The following is a 21,041-nucleotide window of genomic DNA, read 5'->3' as shown; positions in this document are numbered from 1 at the left end:
TAATTTCAATCACACATTATTACGTTTATTAAAAGATAGTCCTAAGCTTTTTACGAACAAACATTTAGTTTGCTTCTCATGTGTCAAGAAAAGTATGAATGTGTATGAATATATTGTGTATGTTTATAAATGTATTCCAGATCTTATCCTTGTAAAGCTCTTAATGATTCAAAAGATCCAGTTTAATCTATTCGCGTGTATATTTACGTTGAAATCTATTTTTCCGGAAAGCAATAGTAAATGAAATGGAGACACATTTGCTCTTCCTTTAAAGAGTTGAGAACTCCAAGATCATTGTAACAACAACATATCCTGGTTTGAAAGTCCAATACAGCAACGACGTTGGTAACACATGGGCCGATTTCCACAGTGATCTCCCATGGAACGGAGAAGAAACATGGCATCTTCGAACAGTGTGAGTCACCAACTTTCTTTGAATCAATAGATTTCCGATTTCTAGCAATCATCCTGAAACATTGTTAACATATAAGTCCATAATTAAAATTTCTTCAGATCACTTCTAATGTTAGAATAAAATGCCCTAAGATCTATAAAAATGAAATAGTTTTAAATTGGTGTATTCTTTTGTTTGGCGGGGGCTTCTAATCCTTGCAGCCCAGGATGTATATGCTTTTCACAAGGTCACATGGCAGGAATTAAATATAGATAGCTGAATAATAAAAAAAATATATTTTAATGGTTTTGCATTACAGTTAATATCAACAAAACAATCTACAAAATTGTACATGTAATCAGTTTGAGTAAAGGAAACCAATGTTTAAAAATGGAACTTCAATCTTATATCGATCAGTCAGTATGAGTAACTATGAATAGTGATGCTGGATGCGTTCTTCCTTGATTCCCATACAGTATCATATAGTCAGGGGCATTCATCTCTGTAGCGTACCATTTTATGACAGAAACTAGTAACACATTTCATATTCGGAAACAAATCCACTATTTCAGTTCTAGTATGATTTTATTGTATAAAGGTCGTTACCTAGTAAATATATAAAATGTACAAAATTATTCAAACTTCCAACTACTATTCGTAATACATTTCATAGAGCATACATCTTGATAGTAACCACAGGTTGTCACTAGATCATTTCCGATGCATAGTTCCTACCTCCCTTTGTAAATAAGGAATGCAATTTATGTTTATTCTTATTACTTAGCTACGACGCTTTGAGTTGCAGAAGATTAACTTAAAGTATGGTCAGCAAATTAAATCTGACTTTATATATTATTCAGCCTTCCTGACTTCTTTATAAACGTGTTAAAGACCCTGATGCAGACTGACTAATTTCGTAATAAGTTTAATCTTATCAGGTAATTTAAAACACATCAGGTAATTCGAAACTCATCAGGTAATAATTTTAAACTCGTCAGGTAATTGTATACTCATCAGGTAATTGTATACTCATCAGGTAATTCTAAACTCATAAGGTAATTCTAAACTCATGTGGTACTAATTTGAAATTTATCAGATAATTTGAAACTTATCAGGTAATTGTTACTATTAGTATGATTATATCAGAATTTCCGTTGTATGTTCAGCATACATTAAATAATAATTCATTAATGTATAGTTTTGCACTCACTTGACCTTTAAACAGAACATTTTCCCTTAAAATGGTTTGAACTAACCCGGCATTTGCCATTGCTTTCAACCGTACCTATGAGTACTGACAAAGCGATACCAAGAATGTGATTATAATTAATTTTAAGAAAGTGAATGAGTAAAAACGTAGCAGCATCAATTACCTCTCTTGCGATGTGTAACTTTGAGATATTTAAAAAATTGAATTGCAACATAGCGGAGAAACAGAAAATTAAAAGGCAAACATTGATCGAAAGCGTATTATGGAACGTGCACATTTCCCACAAAGTATTAGAAATGAAATTCTTGCTGAATATGGACAGAAAGCTTTGCGTAAATATTAATATATACATGTACATTTATGTGCATCTTTTACACTCAACATATTTGAATGCTTATGACTATCCATTCGTAACACTGATTGTGTGTCACATGTTAATTATACTGCCAAGAATGCGTGGATAATCCATGCAACTTTTCAATGTGTCTTTTTTCAGTAACTATAACATATTGGTTCCTTTTCTCTTTCAGGTCAGCTTCTGGTACAAGATTTAGTCGAGCCATTCAGCTGTTTGAAGGTAAACTTAAATAAAACCATTTGCTATTTGACGATATATATTAATTACACCGTGCTCTTTTCGCATGAATTTACATATTATCTATGCTACCATGGAGACGTGAAAAGAAACAATGCAAACGATATCACTCCAAAAGATACCACACTATCTAGGGTCAATCATTATTATGTTGATTTAGATATGTATTTCTCTGAATTCTAAACTTTAGATGATAGAAATGTGAAATTTATACAAACGGATTGGCTGATCTGAAGGGAGAACAACAACATTGAATGGACATTGAAATGGTTGACTCGTTTCATTTTAGTTTAATATATACGTGTCTTTGTGAATATTAGAGGCTGAGCCAGATACAATTTCCGCCAACACAGTGCCATACTCGTCATGTTAAATCTTTTTCGACGATCAGAAGAAACAAACCAACAAGAAAAATATAATAAATCAAAAGTGCTGCAATCGTAAATTTTCGTATGATTTGCACAAAGGCAATATGCTGTAAAGTACATTACTGGTATGCAAATGCAGTTTTTAATATCCATGAATTAATAGCGTTAAATGATAAAGGACGTCCACATTCTTTTATAATAAGAAAATTGATCGATATCTTATTGGATGATGTGGCCTTGAAATATGCTACATGCGCACTGCAAACGGATTTTTGCAAACAATGCTCTCACATTAAACTTCGACTATTTACCTCTCATTGAAATAATCCATTGCTTTCCAGTGGAGCCTATCCCTGCGGCCGACCAGACCATTGTCGACATTATAGCGAACAATATGGATGTTAAATATGACGTCATCGACAATATAAACAAGCTGGGTCGGGATTATATTGCATCCGTAACGCTAAAGAATGTTGGACAGACTCAAATCCCTCTTGCGGCATGGGAAATATATTTCTATAGCTTGACACGAATCCGAAACAACACGTCCCCATGGGTAGATAGTTTGGAACTAAACGATTGCGGACTTTCTGTCAGTTTTGTCGAAGGAACTCTATACTCGCTTGCACCTGTTAATGCATTATTTAAAGGCCTGAAACCAGGAGGGAGCGTCAAGTGTAAAATTCACGCCGAAGATTGGAATGTAGCCAAATCTGACGTGATGCCAAATTGGTACATCTCAGCTGAGGACATGGTTCCTAAAGTCATCAATTCTACCGCCCATGAAGAGACTGGCTTAGCAGGGAAATATGATACTCCTCAAAAGTGGAAAAGATATAAAAATGATCAATATGAACCATACACGCTACGTGTTAGATATGCATTAAATACTGATATCCGGGATATTGGGAAGGAAGTAAACTTGGTTGTTCCAACACCGTATAGCATTAAACACAGCTACACGGAAGGGCATATTTCACTCGAATCCTTTGATTGGAAGATTTATTCGGAACCTGGGTTTGAGACTGAAGCACAGTTTTTGTACAGTGAGTAAATATATTGACCGATTGATCTTCTTCCCGACCTACCGTTAAACTTCAATAAATGTGTTTTCTTTTCCGCTTCATATTTTGTCTGTATAAGGCCAGGAAAACATAATGCATCAGTTTGTACCATTTTGTCTCTCCTATTCCCAATTAATGCAATCTACTGCAATGATGACTGAAGAAATTTCAACTGATGCGCACTTAATGACTTAACAGCAGAATTAAAAATGTTATAGAGGAAACACGTTTTTTACTTTTATGATTGACGTCTTTCCATGTACATTTTGCATAAATTACAGGATGATTCATTTTTAAGGTATTTTGAAATACAAGAAGGTTATCCTGTCAAGATATTTCAAAATGTCATTTGCTGCAAAAGTGTTTACGTAACATATTTTTTAAATTATTTTTATTACTTTTAGTGAATACTGTAGGTTAAAATTGTGCATCATAGATACCTTGCCTAACAGGAATGGAATATACTTAAGACCTCTTCTTCCTGTCTTTGTTTGTGCAGAGCATTTCAACTTCAGCATTGTAACAGCACCAGTGGAGACCAAGATGATTCTTATAAAGAATGGAAGTCTAACGTCAGCTTTTTTGACGGAAGAGTCGTACAAAGAATGCTATTCTATCAGAATGAACAAAACAAGAGAGATAATCCAGATATGGGCTACAACCTCAGCAGGGGCTTTTTATGCCGCTCAGTCGCTACTAAGTTTGTTACAACCAGAAAAAAATCGTATTCCAGTCGTTCAGATTGATGACCAGCCAAGGTACAAATCAGTTTTTGTGCGATAGATTCTATGACTATAAAAGATACATTCCCATTCACCTTTATTGGCAGTGTATTCAATTACCAGATTCTGATTTAAACTACTATTGATTTTTACCATTTCGAAATATACATTTTGTAATTCTGTGTCGACAACTTGTACGTGGAAGAAAAAGCGGAACCTTGTGATCACGGCCTTCTTGCATAAGTTTATTCCTCCCTTATCATTTTTTTCTCTTCATAATACCGTGTAATTCCTCATATTCCACTTTTAGAGGAGAGACTTCACACTGTAGTATACAAATGTCAAAGACAATCAAATGTGTTCAGTTGCCTAAAAATTACATTTGTGTGCAAAAGTTATTGTCCCGCGATGTGCATTCACGAAATGTAAAAGCACATCTGATTTTATGTTTGGCGAAAAGAATTTTAGCTCAGTTAGAAACAAAACGTTATGCGATATGTGATATGTGATGCAGAACAAAATACGATTAAACAGGTTCAACGTTGGTTCCCATTTTCACATGAACCATATATTCGTCACTCATTAACATTTGAAACAAATTTTCCTCCAACTTTCACATAAAGTATCTCCGATCATATTTTTGATGACGGAACGTTATTGTCGGTTATGCTTTTTGGCTTCACAAAAGTGTGTCAGCTCACACATGTTCGTTTTGTTGGAACTAAGATTTCCAACGTGTTTGCTTCGTAAACATGAAACGTTGCATTAACCATTGAACCTGGGCCTTAATATTTAAATTTTAAAATCGGAGCTTTTGTCCGCAACTTTAAAGGTACTCGACATTTTTGTTTTAAAAGGTTTAGGTACAGGGGCCTGATGCTGGACGTTGCAAGAAATTTCCAACCGAAAAAAGAGGTGATAAAGCTACTGGATGTGATGGCTGTGTATAAGCTCAACACGCTGCAGATACACCTCGCAGACAATGAGGGATGGAGATTACAAATTCCCACATTACCTGAATTAACCCAGGTATTCATGAAAACAAGACTCTTTTGGGATTTGTTTTGCTATTTTTATTTTGTTTTTGTTTTCTTTACGGAGAGGGTGTCAATCAGTTTGCTGCTTATTTATGGAAAAATCATTTATGAAGACAACCTGTTCTATGCCATTAAGTATCATGACATGATCATATAACTTCGTTTTTTATTGCAACATCGACATGATTATACGACTGAGTAATAATTTTCAGTAATAATATCATTTATAGCTGCATCGAATATCTGCATTTGTCAGTAAAAATAAATATTTATTACTCCAAAATACAGTAACTATATATAAAAGATATCTTCTAACTCTGCTAAAGTCAGGAAAAATGTACAAAGTTATTCTAAATTTCTCTTTTTAAGAGAATATATTCCAGTGACAAAGTTCTAACTTGAAACATGATGATGATGATGATGATGATGATGATGATGATTGAAATTATTTAATTTTTATTATTATCACTGTGCTGATCAACATTGACATAAGCAATAGCATCGGTAGATATAATATCAGCAGACGCAGTGACCAGCAAGAATTATTCAAAGGTGCTGTGAAGATCTTTTATTCCCTCGATTTAATTTGGCTATAAAACGGTGCAAATAAATTGACAATAAATAGAAAATGGTACACCGGTGCGATTTCAAACTATATTATTGAAACCAGTTAAATGGTTTCTACCTTTTCCGAGCCTTGACCGGCTAACTGATTAATGCTTCCCAACAAGGTTCAAAAATATGGTTTGAATTGAGAACAATAGTAAGATTGTATCTTTCAATCACGAAAACATTAAATGCTCTATTTAAATAACAGCAAAATGAACAATGCTTCGAACAATCACTTAATTGATTTACATGCTTGTGTGGTGTAATTTGCGACATTTATGAGGTAACGATAAAAATGATATAAATTAATTAATATAGGAAACATAGAGCTAGAGAAAAGCGAACCCCTTGAAGTACAAGAAGGCATCAAAGTTAACGTTTAAGCTTTATTTTATTTGCTTGCATTAGCGTCGTGTATATTTTGAAATCCTTTATCTTTCATTCAGTCTGTCCTTTGTCGATCCGTCCGTCCGTACGTCAAAATGTTGCTGCATCTGCTTCTAATGCGCAAAATTGAAGAATGGCTTCATCTTTGCAGTTTTACAAATGAGGGCCATTGAGGCAGTTCTTTATTTAGCTTGCTGAGATGAATCTTTTTTTTTTTTTTGGTCCTTTTTCTTTTGTAGATTGGGGCCCAAAGATGTCATGATCTCCAAGAGAAAGAATGTTTGCTCCCATCTCTTGGATCAGGACCAGATAATAAAACGACCGGATCTGGCTATTATACATCTAAAGATTACAGAGATATTTTGATTCATGCAAAGAGTAGACACATCAATATTATACCGGATATAGGCATGCCGGGACATTCGAGAGCTGCCATTATGGCCATGGAAAGACGTTGTTCAAAATACCCAGATGACGAGTGTCGTTTATCCGAATCAAACGAAACATGGAAATATGATTATTTTCAGACAACTGTATATAGTGACAGTGTTGTTAACCCATGCTTAAACTCAACGTTCACTTTTATTGATACTATCTTAAAGGAACTCTTTCTTCTACACAAGGATATTGAACCTGTTAAGATTGTGCATTTTGGTGGTGACGGAGTGCCAAATGGAATATGGCTCGCTTCAGAGGCCTGTCAGAAATTGATGCAAGACAACAATATGAATAGTAATGAGGACGATATAAAACTATACTTCCTGAAAAACATTGCCCGCGTTGCAAAGAAGTATGCTGTGGACATTGCTTCATTCGAAGATGCATTTATGTCGTCTAATGGTAAACCATTCACTAAGGGCAGTTTTTCTGCCAGGTAATGTTTGACGTATGCGCGCGCGCACACACACACACACACACACACACACACACGCACACACACACACACACACACGAGCGCACTATATATATATATATATATATATATATATATATATATATATATATATATATATATATATATATATATATATATATATATATATATATATATATATATCCTTCCATATTGTTCTCAACCTTGTTATAGTTGATTTTGTCTGGATAGTCCTGCGAAGTAGTTCGGGTTTGGAGCCTTTATCTGTGAAGTTTGATCCTAAGTACTTGAAGCTTGTTGACTGTTTCCAGCGTCTGTCCAGTGACCTTTATTTCTGCACTGATGACATTGATGTTGTTTGTCATCAGTTTGGTTTTAATTTCCGTATGCTGTTGAGGTTGCGTAGAGCCGCTCAGGCAAGCCAGCCAGTTCTTTGTCATCTCCTGCTAAGCAACAAATATCATCTGCGAAGCGAAGGTTTGTGTTTGCACATCCTCCGATATTGACAGTACCCCCGTGGTCTTCCAATGCATCCTCCATGATCCTATCCAGGACAATTTTGAAGAATGTATGTGATAGTATACATCCCTGACTGACTCTAACTTTTGTTCGGAACCAATCTGCTCTGCTGCCGTTGATGAGAACATCACTGGTAGCTTTGTCATAGAGGTGTTCAAAAACACGCACCAAGTATAAGCTGATATTGTACTTCATCTTGTTTGCCCATATTGCCACATGTCATACCCTGTCAAAGGCCTTCTTGAAATCTATAAAAAAAAAACAAGGTAGAGATTTTGCAGATATTAAAGGTATTTCTCGCAAAGGAGTCTGAGATTGAAGAATATTTTCTGTAGTGTTCCTTCATCCTCGGATACCTGCTCTCTGGCAATGATATTCTCTGTATGACGCTTTTGTCTCTTAAGAATTAACTTCAACATGACTCTGTTTGTGTGGTTGATCAAACTGATGGTTATGTTGTTTTGACATAGATGTATGCTTTTTATTTCTTGGGGAGCACGATTATCAAAGACTGAGTCCATGTCGTGGGCCATTATCCTGTATGCCATATCTTGTTGCAGATTTTTCCTAGGACTATTAGTATCTTGTCTCCTCCTGCTTGAATGAGTTATCCTGCTATGTTGTCAACACCAGCTGACTTTCACGAAAGTATGATCCTGCCCAAATTAATCTACGTGAATTTACTACGAAAGCACAGGCTTGCATGTATTTCATTATTTCCTTTCAGAGTTAGGCCATTTAAAATAAAAGGAAAAATGTTGCATAGGCTCGATTATCCTCTGAAGCATCTGACATCCTTTCATTACTCTAACATAGTTTTAAACATGTGTGTGAATGGTGTCGAATAGCAAACGTAAAAAGCGATATGATACTGTCAACCAAGTTTGTGTATTTGAAAGAAAAGTTATAAAATAACTTTTGTTAATAATTGTATAAAAATTTATTGTAGTGCATATAACATAAATTACAAGCAAATAGTAAGATTTGCTCACCTACTTTAAATAACGTTTATACTTACTTTATGACGAAAATTAGTGATTTTCTCATAGTGATTTTATTTACTTTCAGGGACTTATATGTTTACCCAACACATAACATTTGGGAAAACGGGAAGAGTAACACCTCATATGAGTATGCCAATTCTGGCTACAAGGTACATTTTCAGTCATTTTATTGAATTCACATATATATATATATATATATATATATATATATATATATATATATATATATATATATCCTATACCCATAGGAATCATTCATTTGGAAGCTTAGGACACACTTGTGTTGTTGTTGTTGTTGTTATACGGTTTAACGCCATTTTTCAGCACAATATAGGCTATATATGGCGGCCAGTATAAATGGTTGAGGAAGAACCCGGGAAAACCCCAGAAAGAACCACCGACCCGCGAGAGGCTACTACCAAGCTTTCTCACATGCCCACATTGGCCGAATCCGAGACTCGAACACAAGCAGGCAGAGGTGAGATGGCAATGATCCGTAACGGTGAGCGCCTTTGACCACTTGGTCACTCCTCCCACCCCCGGTGTTGCGTCTTGTCCATAAAAGGATTATTAAATTGACATTTGAAGTTTATAGTTTTACTGTTTAATGTAAAACTGCTATTAACATTTAATCAGTCAGATCTATATCTTATAAAATAAGGATTCCTATGCTTATACTTATCGGGATTAGGTACCCAAGTTGCAGTATATTTGTTACATTGTTCATGGGGGCCCCGAGTGGCCGAGTGGTCTAAAGCGCTCTCCGTTACGGATCACTGCCATCTCACCTCTGTCTGCGTGGGTTCGAGTCCAAGGCTCGACTAACGTTGGTACGTGGGAAAGCCTGCCGGTAGCTTCTCGTGGGTCGGTGGTTCTTCCCTTGGTTTTCCAGGGTTCTTCCTCCACCAGTAATACTGGCCGCCATGTATAGCCTATCTTGTGCTGAAAAATGGCGTTAAATCCTACAACAACAACATTGTTCATGTATAACTCGTTTATGACTACATGCAAACCGTTACGAACCCCACGTGCAGAATTATGGTTTGTGCTTTTGAATTGACTTTCTCAATTTTATCATAGCTTGCTTCTACCCTTCAGCACTTTTTTCTCTTTATTAGGTTTACGTGACAGGCTGCATTTATGTCGTTCATGAGCATGTTTCTTTAACTCGAGTGAATAATGTAGGCATTGGAATATTGATATTTTTTTCCTATTTTCAACACTAATAGCTCGTTTCGCTCCCATCTTAAGTATTCGAATTAGTTCCTAAAATTACATACATGTGATATAAAAGAGATAACATTTTAGTTTCGAACATTTGTCAAACACTCTATTCCGTCCAGGTCATACTTTCCCCTTCAACACATTTATCCTTCGATATCTGTTACGAACCGGATCCGGAGGAAAGAGGCGTCTACTGGTCTGCCCGTTACATTGACACTCGGAAGGTGTTCGGCTTTGTTCCTGATAATATATATGCTAATGCTGACTTTAAGGTCTCTGGAGAGGAACTCAGAAAAGAGGAGATATGCAATGGAACAGAATGTCTGCAATTAACAAGACCGGAGAACATTATTGGTAATACTATTTCGAGACACATCAATTGTTAGCAATAAGCATCAACAAAATGCAAGATTAAAGGGTCATGGTACAAGCGATCATGTCCCTGTCCCTCAACAAGATAATATTCCATATGTAAAAATTACCATATGTGTAAAATGATCCAGTACTTCGTAATCTAAATTGTTGGTCCTAGCTTCATTCAAGGAATGAAACTGAAATTTTACGCATTTAAGTTCTTGACCAACAACAATGCTGGCCTGTCAAATGTTTCAGGCATGATTCATATGTTAGATAAGTAGTATGACTGATACCGTACAACGGAAGTTTGTCAGGAAAGTAAAACAAAACAAAAGAATGGCTCATTTCTTTCCCAATTTTTTAGCTACTTTAGGTCTAGGATGGCTATAATACATGCGATGAAAATATTCGACGGATATTTTTTTTTTGCGATCTATTTCTCAGACCACTAAATCCATAAAATCTCTCCATCACTAAATTTATTAAAGACCGTATTCACAGAAAATGAGTCATGCATAACCGTTACAGTCAACTAATTCTTCAGTATTTCTTGCGTTAAAATGACAGCTCTATGCGATTTTAAATTTGAAATCTAAAAGTGGCAGCTATGAAAATTTGTTTGATGTAAATAATGATTTCCGTATTAGGGATGCAAGGATACTTATGGACTGACATTATACGATCTGAAAATATTTTGGAACACATGGCCTTCCCAAGAATCATTGCTCTAGCTGAAAGAGCCTGGCACAAGGCATCTTGGGAAAGCATTGATAACGCTGAGCGTAGGGCGTCGGCGATGAAAAGCGATTTGGAAGCTTTCTTGAATACACTCGGTCATAAAGAACTGAAGCGATTAGATGAAATGAATATAGCCTACAGAATTCCACCGCCTGGAGCTATGTGAGTAGCTTTGAAATACATTTTTAAGCAAATCGGTATCATGTATCATGGGCGCATTTGGCAATTTCTAATGGTGTCCGTCGCTTTTCATGTTAGAAGAAAATTTTAAACTACTTTGCAGTATTTCCAACGTAAAGATTTTATGTGATTTGTGAGTAGTAAAATCTACATTTCAAAGAAAAAAATATTTCCTAGCTTGATTTTGAAAGTGTGACGTAAACGAGTATACTTTGGTTTTATTACTGCTACAAAATGCATCAGATATCAATGACTTACAATGCTTCACGACTTCACATAGCTTCACACAAAAATACTCATCTTGAATAAGTTTTTCTCGTCATTGGACTGTATTATCCTGAGTTTTTCAAAAGTTACATAAAACTGTTTTATGCGGGGGCCGGGGGGGGGGGGGGGTAGACAAGCTGTGTCCCGAGACCATATAATGATATCTTACCTTGGGGGTAGACAAGTTCAGTTTTCCCTGATCATATAAAGCTTTCTTAACCAAGGAGTAGATACCCTGCTTTCTCCGTAGGTTAAATATATGTCTTACCCCAGGGGCACATAAGCTTCATGCGCTACCATTGTAAGGTCATTTATCGTATGTGACCAATGCACTAGAAACGTATGTATAGACTTTCCCTGCTCTAAAATAAATGTGCGGAAAATATGTGTGTGGTGGGCGAATATCAAACAATATAGAGACTTTTGCCTCTGGGGGAACAAGATTTAGAATATGAATTCGACAAGCCCTATGTCCGACAGAACACATTACATCTTTATTTTGTTTTTATCCTCGGGTAATTATTGATATATGTGGATTATAAAACCAAACATAAATATACAGATAAGCCTGAAACTATTTCACAAATTTAATATCTTATATACACAAGTAACATAATTTTCTACCCTAGGGTTAGAATTCACGCACCTGTCCAGATACAAGTGGAAGATTATTTTAATAGGGAATGGCTTTATAATGTACCATACTTGAATTGGAATCAAAGAATGCATAGTCTATAGTTTGTTTCACTTTGCCAATTATCCGTAACTTACCAATATTGTAAGTTGCTGTTCTTTCAGCATTGACAAGGGACTGCTAAAGGTGAACAGTCCGATTCCAGGACTTAAAATAGAGGTGTCTTCAAAAGGACAAAACACTTGGAGGGAAGTCACTTGGACAAATCCAGTTAAAATAGGCAATGTCAACGAATTTCAGATTAGAACAAGGTACGCAAATACAGCTAGTCACGTTCAAAATAAATAAGAATGATAATATAGGCAAATTTACAAAGTCGTATAATACTATATTACGAATCTTCATCAGCTGACTAGAAACTATCACTTTGCATAAATTATTCATAATTATTTCGAGCATACATGATCCTCTTATTATACTAATTAGGGAACAAGACCAATCAATTTTATTTGAATCTGACACTATGCCAAAAAGGAAAAAATATACGTGCCACTTTTCATGTCAGGAAATTCAACACCAATATATATTTTTACATCAAAAGTTGATTTCTTAGAAACTCAAAACTGCCTCTCTATGAGCATGTTGAATTTACAATGTTTATGTCTGATTAGTTACATATAACATTTCCTATAATGGCTAAAATGTTAAATATTGAATTATATCCAAACCATATCTTTGCCATTAAACTTTAATTGGAAACTGGTAAAATATAAGTGAAGTTGACGGTTTGATATTAGCTACATGGGGTAAAATCGAAGCTTTTGAACAAAAGTTCTAATGCATCGACTACACACCCACTCTGTTATCCCAAGATCTCGCCCTTTTGCAAGTCCCAATTAGTGGTTCGAAACAGTAAGACGATTATATATATATATATATATATATATATCCTTAGACGATCTTCAATTATCTCATAAAGTTTGAAGTCCCTATCCCGGTGTATAAAGAATCACGTACTATTCAATACGCACACACGCATCGACGGACAGGATAACGTGGTTCCTCGGTATGCTTAAAATATGTGACCAATATAAGAAATTAACATCTGTGAAGGGACTATCCTCCTTAAAACTCTTTTTAAATTTCAGACATTATAATTATTATTATTATTATTATTATTATTATTATTATTATTATTATTATATTCTCAAGTAGAGTTTGTACATAATAATTTCATTATATCAACTTCAGTCATACGTTTTGATGTGTTAAGTTTCTTAGGACTCTTTTGTTCTTATGCAATATTTTATTTCGCACGTTTCAGGTCGGCAGATTCCCGGAGATACAGTCGTATTTTGGAGGGAAAGGTCGAATCCACCAGTACCATTTCCAATGCTGCGTGTTTCTCCACCTCTCGCGGGGTGATAAATTCGTGGTCGTGGATTGTATTTTGTATAATTCACCAGGCAATTACCCAACATATTTGAACACAAGTATAGAATAATCGGTGCTTGCGTGTGCTTGTATATATATGTTGAAGCAGTGGATATATGTAGTGATTGTTGAATTGAAACTTTTATAAAGATCGATGCAAATTTGAAAATTCCGAAGCACAAATAAAAAACGCGAGAGAGAGAGCGAGAATATATACATCTTCACTGCACATATGAATGAAGTAACAGTGATCATTACTGGTTACTTTTTTCATGAAACAATCATGAATATTTGCTGTCCATGAATCATAACGAATGTAAGATGTTCAATGCAAATGATACAGATTTAATTGCACTACGTGGAAAGGCGCAAATTATTATTATTATTATTATTATTATTATTATTATTATTATTATTATAAACTTGGAAGGGCAGGAAAATATGAATTTGTTTAGTTTGGCACTTTCGCAATACAACACTTTCATTTGAAAATGCTAAATGTTTCGTGTAAAGATATTTAAAAAAACAAAACACTTTTTTAGGAAACTGAAATGGTATGCAGAAATCTATTTATAGACTTCATGTCTAAGCAAACTTAAGCGTTATATCCGCTGGAGGTACCGTCATGCACTTAAATATGTTTTTGTGTTCATATTGCTATGTTGCCAAATATTGATCGAATGTGCATACCGTCAGTACTCGAATGTTAAGTCTAGTCAAATTGCAAGTAACAGAGACTTTTTCCCGCCATAGGATAATGTACATGCATTTCAGGGTCTACGCTGTTTGTTGTACTGATTACTCCTAATAAACTATACAGACCCAGAACTGGCGGCGCATTTTGCGACGGTAGATCTGGATCTGTGCAATTTGCAGTTTGACTCAATTTATAAGCCATTATAGACGGTTAAGATCACCATTTATGCTGATAACTTACCTGAAAGCTTTTTGGGGGTTTTTTTTGTTGTTTGTTTTTTTCTTTTTTTTAATTTTTTTCTTTTTTTGTTATAACTCGTATAATTTCACCCGGGCATAATGGATATACTTTGTTTATACACTTTTTTGCATGTTGCGCCACATTCGGATATTGTAACTACTCTTTAAACTTTGTTCAATGTAACATTTTTGTTAAATCCAACCAGAGACTTTATTCAAGCCTTTGTGTTTTATATTGAATATCAAATACTTTTGTCAACTAAATGTAACCGCGCATATCGATTATGTCTTACAGTAATCATTTGATAGCCAATACTAGTATATACTTTTAGCTTTTTGAAGCGACCAGCATACACTATTATTGGGTGAATTTCATAGTCTGTTTCTTTAAGGAACAAGAATTTGAGATTCTCTTTATCGCATAACGGGAACTTTTATCTGAGTCAACGAGTATAATGGGTTACGTTATCCTCTGCAGATTGATCTCACATAGGAAATGGGTTATGTTATTCTCTGTAGATTGATCTCACACAGGAAATGGGTTATGTTATCCTCTGTAGATTGATCTCACACAGGAAATGGGTTATGTTATCCTCTGTAGATTGATCTCACACAGGAAATGGGTTATATTATCCTCTGCAGATTGATCTCACACAGGAAATGGGTAATTTGCTGTAACAATCTTGTTGAAAAGAAGAGTAAATATATTCTTTATAATATAAACCGTAAATATTGTTTGAAAATGTCAAAATAAATGCAGTATGATATTATTATATTCCTTTGAAGTACATGTTTAAGAGTGCAGATAATGTTCATTAAAATACATGATCAGAAGTCCAGATAATGTTCATTAAAAATACATGATTAGAAGTCCAGATAATATTCATTAGAAATACATATTTAGAAGTCCAGATAATGTTCATTAAAAATACATGTTTAGGAGTCCAGATAATGTTCATTAGAAATACATATTTAAGAGTCCAAATAATGTTCATTAGAAATACATATTTAAGAGTCCAGATAATGTTCATTAAAAATACATGTTTAGGAGTCCAGATAATGTTCATTAGAAATACATATTTAAGAGTCCAGATAATTTTCATTAACAATGCATATTTATGAGTCCAGAAAATGTTCATCAGAAATACATTTTTAAGAGTCCAAATAATGTTCATTAGCAATACATGATTAAGAGTCCAGATAATTTTCATTAGAAATACATGTTTAGAACGCCAGATAATGTTTATTAGAAATACATGTTTAAGAATCCAGATATTGTTCATTATATATATATTTTTAAGAGTCCAGATAATGTTCATTAGAAGTACATGTCTAGGAGTCTAGATAATATTTTTTTTGGAAATGCATGTTTAGGAGACCAGATAATCAACTACCTGAAGTTTAATTATACTGTGCTTTGAAAGTCCCGAACGATTGAACGACGATATCATTAAAAGCATGAAAAGCATAAGCACTCTGTCATAATATCCTATTTATTTAACATCCAATTTAAAGGCATCGGCCTAAATAACGAAATTTGTTCGGTGGGGTACACTCTGCAATCACCATCCTTCGACAACAAGGACTATCTGTTGCGATGTGTAGTAAACAACAGTATATCAATAACTAAAGGGAGATAATTATTTTGTCCATGCCGCTAGAAGAAGAATGTATACATAATTTCACCCCAAATGAGCCTGAGGTCAGCAAGAAAGCGACTGCTTTTATTGCTCACGTGTTGGAGACTATGTTGGAAGAGGTCAAACTATAAGTCAAACAGAAGATTAGGATCGTTGACATCTTTCTATTATTCACGATAATTTGAAATGTCCTGTTTTTGTACACCTGCGGAATTAACCTATTCCCAAATCTTGGACACAATTCAGTACACCCAACAGTCCAGTGATGAGCTTTACTGGTGGATCACATTGCCCCAAACAAAACAAGTAAGATTAATTATACCCAAGAGCAGACCTGTTTAGCTAGCGCAAACTTGGTCACTAGAGGTTATGCAAAGAACAAACATACACCAGAGTAGACACGATTATGAAAAAGCAATATTCAGTCGGACAGAGGTAAACAACGGACACAATCAGAAATTGGGCTGGAAATTTAAAAGAGATCGTGAATTGAGTTCATCAAATGATATAAATTGCAGATAAGTTAGCACACTGTTATGTTTGCAAATTTACCCTCAATTCATACGTGCAGATCTTTCTTGTCCAGAGTATGTAATGTGTGTGTGTGTGTGTGTGTGTCATTTTGGAGTTTAAACGTAGGTTTAACGATGTTTTAGTCATATCGCTACGATGTCTGCAGTGTGGCGGTTTGTAGTGATGTCTAGCACTGGGGCATCATGCCGCAAACACGTAACATGATGTTCCACCCAGTCACATTATCCTGACACCAGGTTGACTAGTCCTAGCAATAACCTCTTAATGCTGAGCGCCTAGCGAGGCATCTGTTAATACCATTGTTTCTAGAAGTCTTTGGTATGAATCGGCAGGGGTTTGCACATAATATAAGTACTAAAGCACATTTTATAAAGAAGTTTGCACATCATATAAGTACAAAAGCATATAATATAAAGACTTTTGCACAGCATATAAAGAAGAAATCATAACATATAAAGAAGCCTGTACATTATATAAGGAAGAAAGCATAGCATATAAAGAAGTTTGCGCATCACATAAGGACGAAAGCACCGCATATAATTAAGTTTGCACATCATTTAAGGACAAAAGCACAGCATATACAGAAGTTTGCACATCATATAAATACAAAATAACAGCATATAATGAAATGTCGCCTCACAACTTATGTTGCAAAACAAAATGAAAGATATGTCAATGTTGGGAATTGTCACACTGTGCCCATTTAACAATCACAAGATTAACACAACCCCGAATGTAGGTGGCTGATGCTTGGGACATACAGTTGGAAGATTCATCATTGGATACAGGTAAGCTGTCTTGACCGCCCTAAAAAAAATTTTATTCATACTCATCTACATAATATGCAAAAAGGCCTGGTTGATGAGAAGTGGGGATTGTAATCATAGGCAATGTCTTTGAAATATCGGAGTATGTAATACAAGATATCTTTGAAAACGTAACTTCTCTTCTGACACTCATTAATTCTGCACTTGCTGACTTCAAAGATGAGAAAGATGGCTTTCTGATACTGAATCGTGTGGATTTATTTCTTACATTTGGTGCTTGTTAGTCGTTTTTAGAAGCTGATGAGTGTTGTATGATGATGACATTCTTCTTCTTTGCTAGAGACACAGTAAAGAAAGGTGTAACACATTTCGTTGTGCTTTTGGACACCTTTTGTACTAGTTCTCTTAAAGAAATCGTGTAGGTTTTCATTTTTCTCTGCTGTATAAAAGATGGAAATTCATAAATGTAAACAACACTGCATTGTAATTCAAGCTTCCAGTTTTGCAAGTAATTGTCCTACATTTACAAAAATCGTCTGCTATCCAAAATGTCAACTTGCCGTTTGAACGGGATCTTCAAGACATTCCCAGGTTTACAGTCTGTTTCTAAAGTCTTTAGTAAGTTTGTTTCCCCATATACGATACTTTTTACACACATTACATTATGATCATTGTTGTTTTTCTTCAACATAATAGATTTTTTTGTATAAAATGTTGGCTTTACCAAAAAAAATGTACAACATCAGTTACATCTTTTCAAAGCTATGAGCAGAATAGGCCGACATATCGCGAGTCATGAAAAAAACTGGGGTGGTATCCCATGTGTCCAAAATTAATATTATTTTCAGCAGAATATTCTGGTGACAGTTGCCTCTTTTCAAATGGTCAGCATTGCAGTATTTTATTTTTATTTTTGCTTCAATATTGTTGACGGAGACATTACGTGCGCAGATATGCCCAAAGGCAGTGTATATATATATATATATATATATATATATATATATATATATATATATATATATATATATATATATATATAGAGAGAGAGAGAGAGAGAGAGAGAGAGAGACAGACAGACAGACAGACAGACAGACAGACAGAGAGACAGACAGACAGACAGACAGACTCTCACATAGATTATGATTTGATATTGAATTTATAAAACGAGTTGAATAATGTCAAGTTTTGCGAGCCTTGCCGAGCAAAAGCTAGACATTATTCAACTAGTTTCATAAATTTAATGTTAAATTATTACCCATTTGATAGTCTTTTCATCGCATTGGTTTTATTTCAGTGGAAATTATTAAGATGGAAAAAGAGCGAGTAATTTCGTTCAATTTGACAGATGTTCAACCTTTCATTTGTTGTGCATAAAAAATAGTCCCAACCAAAGTTAAACCAGTATTGACGTTTAAAATCAGATTATACGTCTCCTATAAACTTTAAAACAACGAACAAGAATTGTTTTGAATAAGAAGGACACTCTGCACATACAAAATCATTTTCAACACCGAATGTCCAATGTATGTGATTTCGCATTGTATGATTCACTGTCCTTACAGTTGACGATCCATGTTTACATGGATGAACAGCCGCTTGGCTTCGTGTGTTAAAATTTCCTCTGGAAATCCTGTTTGCGGCGATACTTTAGAGCCTGCGACAATATAGAGTATATATAATCTATAAGCCCAGATGATTTCTTCGGAAACCCGCTGGCTGTTGACATGAAACTCTCTGATATTAACACAAAACTCGAAGGTATTAAGACAGAATAACACAAAAACTCTTGTATGGTGACATTTTGCCCGACAAATAAAAATACCGAACATTCGCCACGACTGGGGAAAATATACACAATTAATATTGCACATATAACTAATGTTTTCTCAGCAGTGATAAATGGCTCAGAATAACTGATGATGCCATTTCCCCCGAAACAAAATACGATACCCACTCTCCACGACAGAGGACCTAACCTTCATTTTCATTATTAGAGTCAATGACAGTATTTTCATTTTCTGACATAATCATTCTTAATTGTCTTACACGTGTGTTCATAATTTTTTGTTTCGTATTCGTGAGATTATTCTGATTTAATTTTTTTTTATCGCGCGCGAAAGTGATACAAAATTACCCACTTCTGTTCCCTCGACCGCAGTCAAGGATTTAAACATAGCCTGTTGAATTTGCTGAATGAATTTCTAATCCGGTGGAAGTGTATATCCACCTTCAAATTTACGTTATTGTAATGATTTTAAATCACAAATACTTATTTAGGAGTTTTTTATTTGCAGAAACAATAGCATTGATATTTTCATAGTTCATTATATAATACATATGTATTTAAAATAAAATATATTTACACAACACCCATGTGAACCCTTTGATTGCCAAACGCCTTTCAATTAGGCTCAGAGGGCGATATATTTACAGTAGATTTAAGGACGGCACAAACCCAATGTGAACTCTAGATTGCCAAATAACTTTCTAGCAGGCTCAAAAGGCACACAATATTTACACAACATAATCCCATGTGAACCCCTAAATAGACAAACGAAATTCTAGAAGACTCACAGGGTGATATATATATAGTAAATCATAGATCTAAGGACGGCACAAACCCCATGTGAAACCATAGATTGCCAAACCATATTCTAGCAGCTCAGAGGGCAGTACCTACAGTAGCATGTTATCATTATATTAACAGTATATACAATCAATACGGCACAACGTACAATCTTATCTAACTTAAATCAATATACAGGGATCCTTCTCTACGTTCAACAGATTGTTGCCCCCTCCCATAATCAAACCCGGGAGAGTGTAAAAGAGCACCCACCACGTGGTGACATGCTGAGAGGGTGTGTTTTTTCCTGTTGAAGTTCGATGTTGGGGTTGGACCCTTCAATTTTGTAATGAGAAAACCTGCGATTATCGCCACCGTCGACAGATGGCAATCACGGGGTTCGAACTCGAAACGTCGAGCATAAGAGTTAAACGCGTTAGAACGTGCTACATTCCAATATTACAAAAGTACAATTCAGAAATTATTATATAATTTTCTATGCTGGATTGCAAGAAATAATCATTATAATAAATAAAATTACAGCTTAAATTTATAGCTGTATAAAAATACTTATAAACGTATTTCAGCTCCGACAAAGTCAGGGTTGAAATAAATTTACTTTATGCATAACAAATAGATCTAAACATATTTCAGAAAATGGTGTACTTTATTCTTGTTTTTTTTTCCTAATTGGAATCGCTGAGAATATATAGATCAAGCAATAAACCTGACAGATTAAGTAAAATAAGGATATTGCTTTATATCCATTACAGTGTTATCTCTCTTCATCTGTCTGCGTCACACGTACGGGAGATAGTATTGTAGTACGTTTTGTTTATACGTTTCAGAATACGCCGATTTGTATATTTTATTAGCGACTGATTGTACTGAATGCATGCAAATATCAAATTACTTGCCATTTGCATTCATTGATTGAAATATTGGTTCTTCACCAGTCTCTTTACTTACGGATTTAACGCC

The 21,041-nt window shown here is 34.9% G+C and overlaps 1 protein-coding gene across 1 annotated transcript in view; it reads left to right on the top strand.

Annotated features, from left to right (window-relative positions):
• LOC149793795 (uncharacterized) overlaps window positions 1-14,492 on the top strand; it is a 54,390-nt gene extending 39,898 nt beyond the window's left edge. The window contains exons 7-17 of the mRNA XM_089967788.1: window positions 275-415; window positions 2,135-2,181; window positions 2,909-3,613; window positions 4,131-4,389; window positions 5,211-5,382; window positions 6,626-7,260; window positions 8,848-8,932; window positions 10,127-10,361; window positions 11,012-11,264; window positions 12,348-12,494; window positions 13,508-14,492. Coding sequence (XP_089823914.1) covers window positions 275-415; window positions 2,135-2,181; window positions 2,909-3,613; window positions 4,131-4,389; window positions 5,211-5,382; window positions 6,626-7,260; window positions 8,848-8,932; window positions 10,127-10,361; window positions 11,012-11,264; window positions 12,348-12,494; window positions 13,508-13,670 — 2,842 coding nt within the window. The 3' untranslated portion in view covers window positions 13,671-14,492. The remainder of the gene's footprint in view (window positions 1-274; window positions 416-2,134; window positions 2,182-2,908; window positions 3,614-4,130; window positions 4,390-5,210; window positions 5,383-6,625; window positions 7,261-8,847; window positions 8,933-10,126; window positions 10,362-11,011; window positions 11,265-12,347; window positions 12,495-13,507) is intronic.
• The last annotated feature ends 6,549 nt before the right edge of the window (window positions 14,493-21,041 follow it).

Source organism: Sinohyriopsis cumingii, chromosome 8 (assembly GCF_028554795.1).
Source record: "Sinohyriopsis cumingii isolate HCF-2022 chromosome 8, ASM2855479v2, whole genome shotgun sequence".
Taxonomy (NCBI): domain Eukaryota; kingdom Metazoa; phylum Mollusca; class Bivalvia; order Unionida; family Unionidae; genus Sinohyriopsis; species Sinohyriopsis cumingii.
This window is presented reverse-complemented; position numbering and strand designations above follow the sequence as displayed.